This window comes from Xenopus laevis, chromosome 5S, assembly GCF_017654675.1.
Source record: "Xenopus laevis strain J_2021 chromosome 5S, Xenopus_laevis_v10.1, whole genome shotgun sequence".
Lineage (NCBI taxonomy): Eukaryota > Metazoa > Chordata > Amphibia > Anura > Pipidae > Xenopus > Xenopus laevis.
Window position 1 is genome coordinate 82,353,224 of NC_054380.1, and position 15,088 is coordinate 82,368,311.

The 15,088-nt window shown below is 35.8% G+C and overlaps 1 protein-coding gene across 2 annotated transcripts in view; it reads left to right on the top strand.

Moving 5' to 3' along the window:
* Positions 1–15,088, top strand: part of bmp5.S (bone morphogenetic protein 5 S homeolog) — a 71,564-nt gene that overhangs the window by 37,241 nt on the left and 19,235 nt on the right. For both annotated transcript variants that reach the window (XM_041564722.1, XM_018265551.2), the window contains exon 2: positions 9,961–10,153. In XM_041564722.1, coding sequence (XP_041420656.1) covers positions 9,961–10,153 — 193 coding nt within the window. The remainder of the gene's footprint in view (positions 1–9,960; positions 10,154–15,088) is intronic.

A 15,088-nucleotide genomic window follows, 5' to 3' on the forward strand; every position in this document is an offset into this window, starting at 1 on the left:
TACGAAATCATGTAAACATTAAATAAACCCAATAGGCTGATTTTGCTTACAATAGAGATTAATTGTATCTTAGTTTGGATCAAGTACAAGTTACAGTTTTATTATTACAGAGGAAAAGGAAATCATTTTTAAAAATCTGAATTATTTGGATACAATGGAGTCTATGGGAGACAGACTTTCCGTAATTAGGAGCTTTCTGGATAATGGGTTTCTGGATAACAGATCCCATACCTGTACTGTTTTATTATTACAGAAATAAAGGATATACCTTTTTTAAAAAACATTTTTTTACAATGGATTTTATGGGAGATGGCCTTCCTTTAATTTGGATAGTGGGTTTCTGGATTAGGGATTCCATCCTTGTAATGGTATATTCATGTGATATTTTCTAATATTATTTTTTTCTATATATATATTGCTCATTGCATCTTTTTCTATAAATAAATAACATCTGATTTATGGGTATTATTTTATACTTATTTGTTATATTAGTTCTTAGGCCAAGGGCAGATACATAAATGCAGCCTGAGACTCAGCCACTGTTTCAAAGTGAAGCAAAACATTTGATTGCAAAGGATTGCCCTGTGATGTCCTAGTGGATAGTCATTTCAAAGCTTCCACCTGCTTTGATGCAAATGTGTTAAAAGGCAGTGAAAGACATGCAGTTGTGAATAAGTGTGGGTTAACCAAAAATAAATTGTCAACCAAACTACTTGTGTCTAAAGGGAACTGTGGGTACGAAGGAGGCAAAATTAACTATAGCAATGCAATTGAAATATCAATCTTGAAATAGCCATTATTTTACATGTTGTTTCCAGACTAAAGGAAGATAGCAGCATTCCATATCACTAAATATTTTGTAGTCAATCACATGCTTTCAAGAGAAAACTCTTTCATTTTTAAACTTTGTAATCATTCAAACGTGTAAAGGTTTTAAACTGTACATATCGAACGCGGCATTAATAAAGAGGAATTGTCATACTTATGAACCCACAAATAAAGTTAAACACTTTTTTCCTTATAGTTTTTGAGATAGAAATGCATAATTAAGGTGGCCATGCACTGACCACCTCCTGGACTGAGTTTGTAGCTTATTCTCCTACTAATGTGCCATGTCCAACCAAAATCATTGCTGAGCGGTCCTCCTCCTCCTGATGGACTGCATTTCCATCATTGATCAGCCCGATATCTTCCACCTCAAGGTAAGCATATAGAGGAAAGATCCACTCAGGGTCGGAACTAGGGGTAGGCAGAAGAGGCACCTGCATAGGGCACAACAATAAGGAGGTTTTGGGCAGGTACCTGTTTAAGTGTCTTCTGCCTACCCCAAGTCCATGTTGGCTGACTTTTGTTGCTCTCTTCTCCCTCCCCTTTGTCACTAGCAGTAAAAAAAATGTAAAATATTATGAGGGTCATTAATAACTGCATGAGAAAGTCCAGTTAAAGCAGCTAAAATTAACTCAAATGCTGCATGTATTAATGCCAATTCTTGAATGTAACGATAATTCCAGTGTTGCCATAGTTGGGTTGAGTTAATAGCTGCATGAGAGTTACACCAAAATAAAAGAATGGCACACCAATGGTGGTTTAACACCCCCTTAAAGTGATGTATTTCCCACTTTGAATAGCAACAACGTGCACGCAGTTTGTAAAAAAAAAAAAAACACATGCAGTTCAGTTTTTACATTTTTCATTTTCAATACTAACTGGTAGCTATAATTATACCAAATGGGCTAACCAAAAGATTTGGCTGGACATTCAATAAAGTGTTGAAAAAGTTATTATCAGAAGATGGAAGATATTGGAACAGTTCTGTTTTCAATCTGCACAGTCTGGAAAGTAACCAAATCATCAAAAGATTTTCACCATGTGATTGACTGTATGCATGGCATCCCAAAGGAATTCTTGATGTTACTGGGGAAAGCTATGGATTATATCCAAATATTTTAAAACCACACAGGGGCCATCATTATTGTAAGGAATCATTTTCAACAGGTACAAGAGTGACTAAATACCTGTGGCCAGGCACCTGTGATAAACTGAAATCATAGCAATCGGTCATATTAATTATAAACGAATCCAAAAAAAACTTTAAAAGGAAAAGGAGGAAATCTGAGAAATCTACACAAGATCGCACATGATGAACAGTCCAATCACATTCTCACAGGCAAGAAGCATGTGAACTGTATCAGCTGTACTTTCATTTAACTTTAGTCTGCATTTTTACTTATGCTTTTATCTATATACTGCATCGCAAATGATTTTTCCTGTTATCTGTTCTTATACAGCAGTACATTTGCAGATTTCAGTATTTTTCCCAAAAGTGCCTACATGAAAGCTTTTAAAGCAATTTCAGGTTTTTAGCAGTTTATTATAACTTCATTCTTAGAACTGGGAGCTTCACATTATGTGCAAATGTAAGGTACAGTGTGAAACTTTGGAAGAGAGAGAGAGTTGTGCTTGTGGAGCATATTCAATGCAAAGTGAGAATTTTTTTTTTTATAGGGAAACATGGAGGTATGTTACATTTGATTTTGGCTCTTTAAAAAAAAAGAAATCCAGCAGTTTAGCAGTTAGTGATAGTGATCATCAGGTAGTGTATGTTCTACCATATCCTGTTTCACTTCACAGACAGCTCATTTATCTTGGGGTTGAGTTTGGTCAGCTCTATAAGTCAGCCTATTTTCTGTCTCATTTCTCCTCCTGCTAACCTTTACATGAATAAAATCTCAAATCTTTTTCGCATTTGAAGTCAAAGGGGCTGTTAAAACCATTTCCCTCCTTGTGTTTGTTGTTGGAAGAGGATGAGGTTTTGTTACTCAAAGGGGACTTTGTGTAAACCATGTTGGAAAATTCACTCACTGAAGATTAAAATGTGTTTAGTGGTTATTTTTGGTAACAAATTTTAAGAAAGAAAAAAAAAATTCTGTGAGCAGATTTTTTTCATATACATATATTTATATATGTTAATACACACATAAACTTTATATGTTATTTTCAGTCCTAGCATGACCTGTGCTAGCTTACAAACAATTAATTTAACCATGGGGAACCATGCCCAGGCTAACTGCGCAGCTGTCTGAGTATATTGAAAATAAGTGAAAAGGAGAGATATCATTGGACTTTTTCTCTTTCTCATCGGCCAATGAAATTTTTAGTTATAGGATGTATGTGACTCAATGCAATTGGAGGACAGGCTTTTAAAAACTGTAGCTTCCCCAAATGTGTGTGGTTCAGTTAGCCAAACTTTCTGACTAAATCTTGACATGTAAGGTAACCACTGCTTTTTTTAAAGGCTTAAGGCCTTTGCTTACCAGGATGCATTAATGTTAATGGGAAAACCCATTTATAAAGATCAGCCAATTCTAGAGAGGCAAAAATCCTTATAGATGTAATATGAAGTGTCGTTAATTTGTCCAGCTAAAATCAAGAAAAAATGTTTGCAGTAGACTTTGTTTTCCAAAGACTTTGTTTTCCACATACTCAGCATAAAATGTCAAAGAATAGCTAAAACTTCAGTGATACTTAAAATCCATAACCAACTCTGTACCTGAATAGATTTAGATTGTTAACTGTGTTATTGGAAAAAGTAGGTAAATGTAAAAGAAATTATCAGATTTTGTGGCAGATTTACTAAAAAGGTGAATTGGCCGTCGGTAATGAAAATTCACCAGAAATCCCATCCTCAGGAAGATCACCAATTTACTAACTGGCGTAGAGTACAATTCACTAGCAAAAAAGTTCATCGCTAACAAAGTTTTGTGCCCTTTCGCCAGGGCGAACGATCATTCACAAAACTTAGATTTTCCATAATGTTACCCCTTTCCCCAGAGATTCTTTCACAGCTTAAGACCTGGCGAACTGATAAGATGAAGCTACATCCTCCTCAATCTTATGTCTGTGACATCATATCCTGTATGCTGAAGAGTCATAAAAATGATTAAAAAATGCTGGCATTTTTTCACATTTTAAAGTAGAATTTATGCTTATTTAAAGTAGGATGTATGATTATTTGTTGCCTTTGCAAGTTAAAAATGCTGCAAATTTTTTTCATTTTCCGATTATTACGTAAATTGAATTTCCACCATATTTTGTGCTCTGTATCTTTATTTTTAATATTTAGACTAGACCCAAGCTGATACTAGCCCCAAGCTGGTATTAAATCCACCCATTTTCAAGCAGAGAAGCATATAATTGCTCATAATAAATGCTCATACTATGACAACCCAGTGTATATTCATATAGCTGTGTTGTGGTTAAGATGCTTGTGTGACTAAATGACACTGACAAATGTAATGTAATGCATAGGATAAATGGCTGAATGGTTGAATGGAATCGTTTAAGCCCACATTTACCCAGACTTACCCAGAGATAAACCCATTCAGAGGCTATAGATATGGGTATTTATAGTTTATGTAAATGTATGGAGGGAAAGGGTCAGTGTCAGTGGGTGTGTGTATGGATGTTGGATTTCATTTGGGGGGTTTGAACTTGATGGATTTTGGTCTTTTTTCACCCGATCTAACTATGTAACTATGTAACTATTATCACCATGAGTGAAATCAGCTTTCATTATATCACCTAGTAAGCTTAATTTCATAATAACAGTGTAAAGGATAGTGTAAAGTGATACTGACACTAAAAATGACTCTCCAAAATTTTAAAGGGGTCGTTCACCTTTAAATTCGATTTAAGTATGATATAGAGCGTGATATGTTGAGACAATTTGCAAATGGTTTTCATTTTTAATTATTTGTGGGTTTTGTAGCTTTTTCTTCAGCAGTTCTCCAGTTTGCAGTTCAAGTAATCTGGTTGCCTTCGTTCAAATGACCCTAGCAACTGGGCATAACTTTGAACAAGAGACTGGAAAATGAATATGAGAGGCATAAATAGAAAAATGAGTAATAAAAAGTAGCAATAACAATAAGTTTGTAGCCTAACAGAAAATGTATTTTTTAGATAGGATCACTGACCCCCGTTTTAAAACTGGTTAACGAGTTAGAAGAAGAAGGCAAATAACTCAAAAACTATTAGAAAAAAATGAAGGCCAATTAAAAAATTGCTTAGAATTAGCCATTTTTTAACATACTTATACTCATAATGTCATTTTCGTCATTAGGCTTTTATTATCATAATAGCATCATTTTATTTTATTTTATTTTATTACTGCACACTACATCTCAAATGATACAATTATCGCTATTTAACTGATACTGAGGTGCAAAGTGTTTGCAAAGGCAAAATTATTCACTTTGAGAACATTGCGAGTGATTTTTGCGTTAGAGAGTATTATTACATTCCCCCATAGAAGTAAACTTATAGGTGAAACAATCCTTTATTGTAATTTAAAAATGTGCCTATAGGTCATGTTGATCATTTTCCGCTGCTTTTGTAAGAATGGTAATTTGAAGTTCCTAAACCTGACTGTCCTTCTCAACCAGTCAGTTAGAGTTTCTAATGCTGCACAAATATGACAGCCCACTCACAGTGGAACATAGGGGTGGGGTCAGATAGGTAATGTAAAAGCACCTGGCAGATACCGGGCAGATATGACAAAATTGCAAATTAAAAATAGCATGTAAAGACAATGTTATCAGATTTCTATTAGAGTGGTGTGGAATGCATCAATCTCAATGTTAATGACATTTCAATTACAGTCTGTTTACTGGTTTTTAAATGTTATAGGGCTAATTTATTCTAATTTATTCTAACAATTCAAGTTCTTCAACTTTTCACCAGTCTGGTTCAAAGACTCTACTCTACTTTATAGCTTTCATTTTAAAGATGATGTTGCTGGCATGAATCCAGTCTAAATTAGTTTGGTAGTAACATTTAGTAGCATATTCAGGTCCAGTGTTGCCCTAGGCACTGGACCCCGTGTGATATCAGTGGATGTGACTGCGAAATCTGAATGCACCATGCGATGCAAGATTGACACCCCCAACTCTGCTGCCTGATTTAATAGAAAAGCATAGGAAAAGTAGGAAAGCATAATTTTTTTTGGAAAGTTTTTTTTTATCATGCAAGCATCCATGGGCCACCCCATGAAAACTGCTGCCCTAGGCACAGGCCCTCGAGTGCCTATATGGTAAATACGCACCTAGTAACATTGTGAAACTTTGCTTGGCATCTCATATACACCAGTTTTACAAAGTGTATAAAAGTGAGAAAATTACTCCGGCATGGTATAATAAGACCATTCATTAAAACTATGCCTGTTGATTCAATTCCTTTATGAGCAAGGAAACATAACTTTCTGAAATGGTCACTTTGAAATGTTTATTGCATGTGTTTAAATTATAAAGACTTCAGGAATATCTACATGCTTTTGGACACTCCCTGGAAACTTGTTTTCTTTTGAGCAAGCCTTGATCTCTTAACCACAAAGGTTAAGCCAACATGTAATATCCTGACTTCTGTCTCTTAACATGAAAAAATATTGTTACATTCTTGCACTTGGGAGTTTTCCTCAATTTAGATTTTGTCCTTGTGACCTGTTAGATATTTATACTTCAAAATGTTATCTATGCTTCATCTGTTCCCCAGTTTGGATTATTTGAACATATTCAATATGCAACCTGTTGTAAACAAACACATACAGTGGCTTAATGAAGGAAGCAGACCCTTCGGCTGCAGGGGGGCCCAGGAGGTATAGGGGGCCTATGAGGCCCTAGTTAATGAGAAATGTCAATATATATTGGTAAAACAGGACAACCTCTGGAAATGTTGGGGGCCCTAAAATTAATTTGCTGCGGGGCCCAGTAACATCTAGTTACTCCACTGATGTAGTTAAAAAGCACAATGAACTCCTTTGTACTGCTTAAATTACCAGCATAGAAACAGGTTTAGTACTCTGTGGGGATTATATTTTTTGAGAAGCTGTATATCAATATTGAAATATATGTAATGGAGTAGACTTTCAGTTATTATTGTTATATTTTGTTTCAGAAAGTTCATGCTACTTCTATTAGCCCGTAATCAATATCGAAAGATATACAGTATATATGGGAGAGCACTGTCAATCATGTGTGGGCTACTGCTTTAAACTCCTGAATTTACAGTATATATCAAATAAAATGGCATAAAAAACAGTTATTGGGTGTATAAAAATAAATATAACTACAATGCATACCATCATTTTTGTCTAGTGGAAGAAGGAGTTGGTTAGAGATCAGGGAGCATATACATTATGAATACAGGTATTGGATCTATTATCTGGAAACCCATTTTCCAGAAAGCTCCGAATTAAGGAAAGGCCATCTCCCATAGACTCCATTTTATCCAAATAATCCAAATTTTTAAAAACGATTTCCCTTTTCTCTGTGATAATAAAACAGTACCATGTACTTTATCCAAAACTAAGATATAATTAATCCTTAGTGGAAGCAAAACCAGCCTGTTGGGTTAATTTAATGTTTACATAATTTTTAGTAGACTTAGGGGCAGATTTACTAAGGGTCGAAGCAAAATCCTTCGAATTCGAATATCGAATTCGAAGGATTTTAGTGCAAAAGGTTCAATGGAACGATCGAATAAAAATTGATCGAACGATAAAATCCTGCGAATCGAACGATTTTAAGCGATCAATCAAAGGATTTCTATTCGATCAAAAAAACTTAGAAAAGTGCTGTGGAAGGTCCCCATATCCTAACGTTGCAGTTTGGTAGCTTTCATTTGGTAATCAAGTATGAAGTCGAAGTTTTTTTTAAAGAGACAGTACTTCGATTATCGAATGGTCGAATGGTTGAACGATTTTTACTTTGAATCGTTTGAATCATTTGATTCGATCGTATTCGATCGAATCTGACCATTTCGATGGTCGAAGTACCCAAAAAATTACTTTGAAATTCAAATATTTTTGTATTCGAACTATTCACTCGAGCTTAGTAAAGCTGCCCCTTAAGGTATGAAGATCCAAATTATGGAAAGATCCCTTATGCATGAAAACCGCAGGTCCCGAGCATTCTGGATAACAGGTTCCATACCTGTATTTGCTTTTTTCGACTTTATTCGATTAACCTTTACCATGCATGTCATCATACCCTTGTGCAGTTGTTACATTCTGCATTGATTTGCTACTCTTAATAGTATATAATATAATAAAGATAACTTTCCTTAACTGGGTAAACCATTTTTAAAAATTATTTCTGTTCTTGGCAACTGATTTGTAAACTGGCTCACACCAAAGTTTCTGCATACAGTTTGGTAAGATAATAATAGAAAAACTGAGGAGCCTAGTGAATTCACAGAAAAAACTGTGTAAAAAGCTGTGTAAAGTAAATGGCGAATTTATCATGATGTGTTTTATTTTACACCATGCAAATGCCAGATTTGCCGTTGTTATTTTACATTGCTTCCGGCTGATAGTGATAGGCAAATTTATTTGCCAGGCGCAAATTCGCCACGAATACATTTGCGAATTTCAGCGAAAATTCACCTTTGTCGGAAAAATGTTGACGCCGGTGACAGTTCCAAAATCTCTAATGCATATATGGCATGTATGATTTTTTGTTTAAGGTTCTATCTGCAGTTTTTTTTTGCATTGCATGGTCTATGCCTATTTTTAAATACCTATGTTGACGTTTCAGATTTGTTTTCATTCTTTGGTAACTTGGTTGTTGTGTAGCTGTTGATCTGTTTACCTAACTGTACTGAGGTTGGGGATCACCAGGTTTTTATTGATCAGTCTCTTATCTCTCCCTTAAGTACTTTTTTATTTTTTGGGATATAAACAAAATTTTCCACTGCATTCACTGTCTATATTCAGGATAAAAGGACGCTATCTTATAATAATTTGCTTAGAAATGAGTTCCTGTTATTGCTATAATAAAGTCCTATACAAAAAAAAATACACAGGTGTAATAATCATTCTAATATATATAGTTGGAAATAAAAAATAATTCACAATTATACATTGAGATTGGAACCCTTCTGGCAAATGGTTCAACAGTATTTTCAACAGTAGTGATAACAAAATGGCTTCATTATAAGAACCTAGCATCTAATACAATAACTAACTGGTTAAATTCTTATAAGCATATGCAAGTAACTAGATTGTCCCAATTGCACCATAAATTACACTGTAGATTCAATTGGTAGCAGTAGCAATACTGCTAATAAATAGTTTTTTTTTTAGGTGTTTAGATGATGCAGTGTACTTCGCACTCTCACATTTCTAGTCCTCTCTGGAAGAAACGTTATCGTCTTAAATATACTTGGAGATACAAGAATGGACACCTGAAAACAGTGAGGCAGTATCCATGGCTAGATGTCCATGGTTGAATGCCCAATGGATCATTTAAAATGACAGAATACTCTTTGGGCCATACCAAGTAATCAGTTCTAAGCAAAGTGCAAAAAGTTCAGGCACATTTTCGACAACAAACAAACGATTTATACCTAACTGGTCAGTACAATGTCCTAGATCTCTGAGTAAACTAAAGAATATATTCAGCAATAGAACAGAATAAGTTGGCAATAAAAATATATTATGTGAGAGAACAAATGTTTACACACACAGTAAAGGGTTGGCATAGGCTTGGCAGTATTATATTTGTTTTAGAGTTTGTATGGGGAAATGATTTATTCATTAAAATACCTATGCCAGTTTGTTAGATTTGCATTTTCCATAAAGGTATTTCCCATTCACAACAGTATCCTCTTTCATTCATACCTTTACTTTGCCTATTACTGAGACCGTTTTTATATCTGGACTATCAAAACGGTTTCAGTTTTATTTCAAGGTGCACTCGTGAAATTTTAGTACATCTTAGTAAATTTGCTCCCTTTTGAAGTCAGAACTACTGCTTCCTTTACCTGGAAGCAATGTCTGGATTTGTGGTTTTGCTGTTTACCCACTGTCATAGCAGACGGCCAAAATGTTTTTATTTCAAAGTCTTATAAATTCACAGTTAATCATTGACTGTTTTTAGGACTTAACCTTGGAATTTTCCCTTTTAGTTGAAAGAGACAAGGACTTTTCGCACAATCGAAGGCACTATAAAGAATTTCGTTTTGATCTTACTCAAATCCCACATGGAGAAGCAGTGACAGCCGCAGAATTCAGGATTTACAAGGATCGAAGCAATAATCGTTATGGGAATGAAACCCTTAAGATTAGCATTTACCAGATCATCAAGGACTATTCAAACAGGTATAACTCTTTCACTATCAATACTGTATATATATATATATATATATAGGCCCGTCGGTGCGCGACAAACCGCCATCAGGACGCGGGCGCACAAGAAGTACCCAACGCGGAGGGGGCAGAAGAGGAAGGGGCCACAGACTATAGAGGTACCTATTTTCAATCTTTCTCAACACACTCTGTCGACCCCAGAATTAAGTGTATTACGGAAGGGTTTATCGTTTGTCCCCACTTGCCCTTTTGATTCTTTAGATTGGGATATTGATTTTTTTAAACTTTGCAGGGGATTATGTCTGAGAGACCATTTCAGAGATCCGTCTGGGACTACCGTGGATCAAACCAAATTAAAACTAAAAAGTCTCTTTACCCCTCCATGTGTACATCCCACGATTAAACTTTTTAAGCACGCTGTAGAACAAGGGTTGGAAACTACTACTCCCAGCCCTCGGATGAGACAGAATATCACTAAAAATGAACGTGTGGCAATTAAATCTCTTCAGGAGGATTCAAATTTAGTGATACGCCCAGCGGATAAAGGCGGGGGTATAGTACTTCTAAATTACTCCGACTATAGAGATGAGATATTAAGCCAATTGTCCGATGTAAAAGTGTATAAAAAGCTATCTGGCGATCCTGTGAAATCATATATATCCCAAGTAGATTCTGTACTTGATCAGGCTTTCTATGATGGAAACATCGATTCAACTCTGAAGGATTATTTGAAACAGGAGTTCCCTATCTGCCCGATATTATACACTCTGCCCAAGGTGCACAAAAGTCTTCTTAAACCCCCCGGCCGCCCGATAGTCTCAAGTAGGGGGTCTTTATTACATCCAATAGGTATATACCTGGATAAGATTCTACAACCGATTGTACAGAATACTCCTACATACCTGAGGGACACTCCCCATTTGCTTGAAAGTCTAAAGACTCTGACCTTGCCAATAGGAACTAACGTTTGGATGGCCAGTTTGGATGTAGTGAGTCTCTACACATGTATTCCACATGAGGCTGGACTAGAGGCTGTAAGACTCTCACTTGAGCAATATGATCTTTACGATGGTCCCCCAATACCGTTTGTGATGGAGTTACTAAAATTGGCTTTAACCATGAATTATTTTCGGTTCCAGCATGATTTTTTCTTACAGGTGGCAGGCACGGCGATGGGGGCAGCGATGGCACCCGCATACGCTAATTTATTTATGCATCAGTTTGAACAACACTCAATCGTGCCAATTTATGGGGACCAGATACTCTTCTTCCGTCGCTACATCGATGATGTCATCATCATCTGGGGTGGCACGAAGGAAGGGTTTCATTTGATGGTTCAAGAGTTGAATGTGCTAAACAGTCCTGTCAAATTTACCCATGAAATCCATACGGATCGACTGCACTTTTTAGATATAGAATTGTGGAGACAGGGTGATCATGTTGAATTTACATTGTTCCGTAAACCTACAGATAAAAATGTTCTATTACAGTATAACAGTTGTCACCCAAGTTCAATGAAAAAGTCACTACCTATATCACAATTCTGTAGGGTCCTTCGGAATAACTCGGACCCAGACCAGGCTGAACAACAGCTCTCAGGTATGTGGGAACGATTTATTGATCGGGGTTACCCCAGGCCTGTTTTGGAACAGGCATTATCTCAGGCGAAACAGAGAGTGGCAGCTCCAGAGGTAGGAATGAAGAATCAACCTAAATTTATTTACAGCACCAAATATACGACTGGATCCAATAAAACTAAAAAGCTGATTAAGGATCATTGGGGCATAATTCAGGCAGATGCGGGTTTGAGAGATGTGGTCCCTAGGGACCTTATGACGTGTTACCGACGAGGTACTAACCTTAAAGATCTTCTGGTTAAAACAGACCCAGTAGGATGTTATACAAGTAGACGGAGTACCTGGCTCCGTAACGACTTACCAGGCTGTTTCAAATGCCCAAATTGTACCTCCTGTAGATTTATGACACCGGGCAACAGCTTCTTACACCCACAAACCGGTAAACGATATTTGATCAAACACCACATTACCTGTACAACCACACATATAATCTACCTAATAACCTGCCCCTGTGGTTTGTCGTATGTGGGGAAATCAGACCAAACACTGCGTTTACGCATGGATGGTCACAGATCTGCCATTAGTACTGCATTTCGAGATGGGTTCACCAATAAGCCAGTGGCAAACCATTTCCTGGAGGCCGGTCATAGGCTACCTACATTTCGTTACATAGCCATAGACCATATCCCCCCACTTAGGAGAGGGGGTGATAGGTCAAAAATTTTGCTTCAGAGAGAAGTGTTTTGGATTAGGAAGCTGAACACTCTGGCACCGACAGGGTTAAATGAACACTGTTCTCTCTTATGTTTTTTGAATCAACGCTGAGGGGATCTGGCCAGTCAGCCAATTAAGTTGTAAAGTAACATTGTATGATCTAGCTATTGATAGATTTGTAAAAGCTATAGATACATTTTTCGACATGATAGTAACAATTGATTAGGTTTGTTACTTTATTACCAGGAATGTAGCCTTAAGTAAAGCTCTAGTCTGATGGCAGCATCAATATTGTCCATAGTCTGACACGGTTTTTACGGGTAGCACAGCCCCCACAAGGGGAGTGGTGATCCTGATCACATGGGTCATTCTAGAACACGGGTTGGGTGAGTGTAATTGGTTTTAGCTATTTATTCACTGTTTTTTAATCGTTGTGTGTATGGTCTTGAGAAAGGTCTTAGGCAAAGACCGAAACGTTGACCTGTTTTTATAAGATGTAATAAATAAAGAAAAGATTTTTTTACCCTTCAAAGGTTCCTGGTGTGCACCTCGGTCCTTCGATATTTTTATATATATATATATATATATATATATATATATATATATATATATATATATAAATATCAATATATATATATATATATAATTTTTTTTTAAATATGTTATTTCCAACTCGCTTTTCTGCCATTTGGCTATATATTGAAACTGGATGATTTATTAACTCTTTCGGGGTTATTTATTAAAGTCCAAATGCCAATTTTTTTTTTTTTTTACTATAAAATCCAAATTTTTCGTGGAAAAAAAACATGAACTTTTCTAAATGTATTGCACCCCGAGGATGAAAAAAGTCAGAATCTGAAAATCTGGTCTCTCAGACCTACCAAGATTGTATATCGTATATATTGTATATCTGTGCTGGAATTAGCCCGAAAATCCAACTATTTCGGACTTCTCGGGGAAAACATTTTTGTTCAACCCCATATAAATTCTGAGAGGTCGAAAGTTTGTATTTTTAGGTTGCAGGAGTACTTTTGGAGAGTTGGAGCGATCAGATGTTAGCTAAGAATTCAATCCCAGCTACTGTTTGACTTCTCAATGAGAATTTTGGATTAAGAGGTTGGCTTGGAACCAGATATAATTCCATTCCTATGTGCAGCAGCTTTCTGAAAAAGCAAGAAAAATAATTGTATGTCTTGTTTTTCCATGTCATAACTTTCATGTACAGTAGTTCAGAAGATATAAAATAAATTGCATGTTTCCTTATTCAAATCTCATAAGAAAACATTCATTATATTTAATCTCTTCACCATCTCTCACAAAATGTAAATTTTTTTCAACATTGCCCTTAAAAGTAAATAATCATTTGAAACAGTATCAATGTATTATTGTTTATGGATTGTAGAGGTATCCTGTTTTCCTTATTCTGCCCTCTATATGACAGATGAACAAAACACATGAGGTTTATGGCAAAGTTTGCTTATCTTAAACCTTTTTCAAATTCCTGTTTCTTTCTTGGTTCACCACTTAAATATTTAAAATAACGGTTTCATTGGAAGGATATTTTTTTTATCCATTCTAGAATCAAAATAAAAGTATATAATTTTGTTAAACCAAAAATGTAATTTTGCTTAAATTCTTTTAAGTGAATGATGTGTAGCCAATGAAGAATATTTTGGGATTTGTAGACAGCTCCTTTTTGCTTGGTGGTTCAACCTTCCCCTGGAGGACCAGCTTTAATTCAAGGTCCCACTTAGGTCATAACAGGGTAACAGATACATGAAAACCATTTAGCCATATTTCTAAATATATATAGAACACAAAATCAGAACAAATGTAACTGACCACCTATCTGGGCCTTCAGGGGTATCTAGTAGAGCAAACAAGCATTTTTTTTTAAACTAACCCTAATTGGAGTTTGGGCAGAATCCCATGCAATTGCCCCAGGTCCCCAATACCTTGTGTATTAGAATTTACAAAAAGTTTAATTACTACGGTAATATGAAACATTCTGTATATATATATATATATATATATATATATATATATATATATAGTAAAGAATGGACCCGCACTCCAATGTTCTTTGGAGTGCGGGTCCATTCTTTACTACATATGCAAAAAACTTGACCAACGCACCCATCATCTAAGAAATCCGGTAAGAGTGCGCTCACCACAATTGACTTTATATATATATATATATATATATATACAACACATCAATGAGTTATTTTTATTTATTTTAGCATGCTTGTTAAATGATAACTGCAAAGAGTTCAAACCCATGCTACTGTTTAAGCAAAGTACGTAGAAATGTCTTCCATGTATTTTAAACTGGCTGGGTGAAGTTGACAGCTACTTGTATTTTTAAATGGTGTAAATACAATTGTCTTGGAATATGTGGGGGCAGATTTACTAAGCTCGAGTGAATAGTTCGCATCAAAAAATATTCGAATTTCGAAGTCATTTTTTGGGTACTTCGACCATCGAATTGGTCAAATTCGAACGAATTCGATCGAATCGAGTGATTCAAAGTAAAAATCGTTCGACCATTAGACCATTCGATAATCGAAGTACTGTCTCTTTAAAAAACTTCGACTTCATACTTCGCCAATTAAAGCTACCGAAGTCCAATGTTAGCCTATGGGGACCTTCCCCA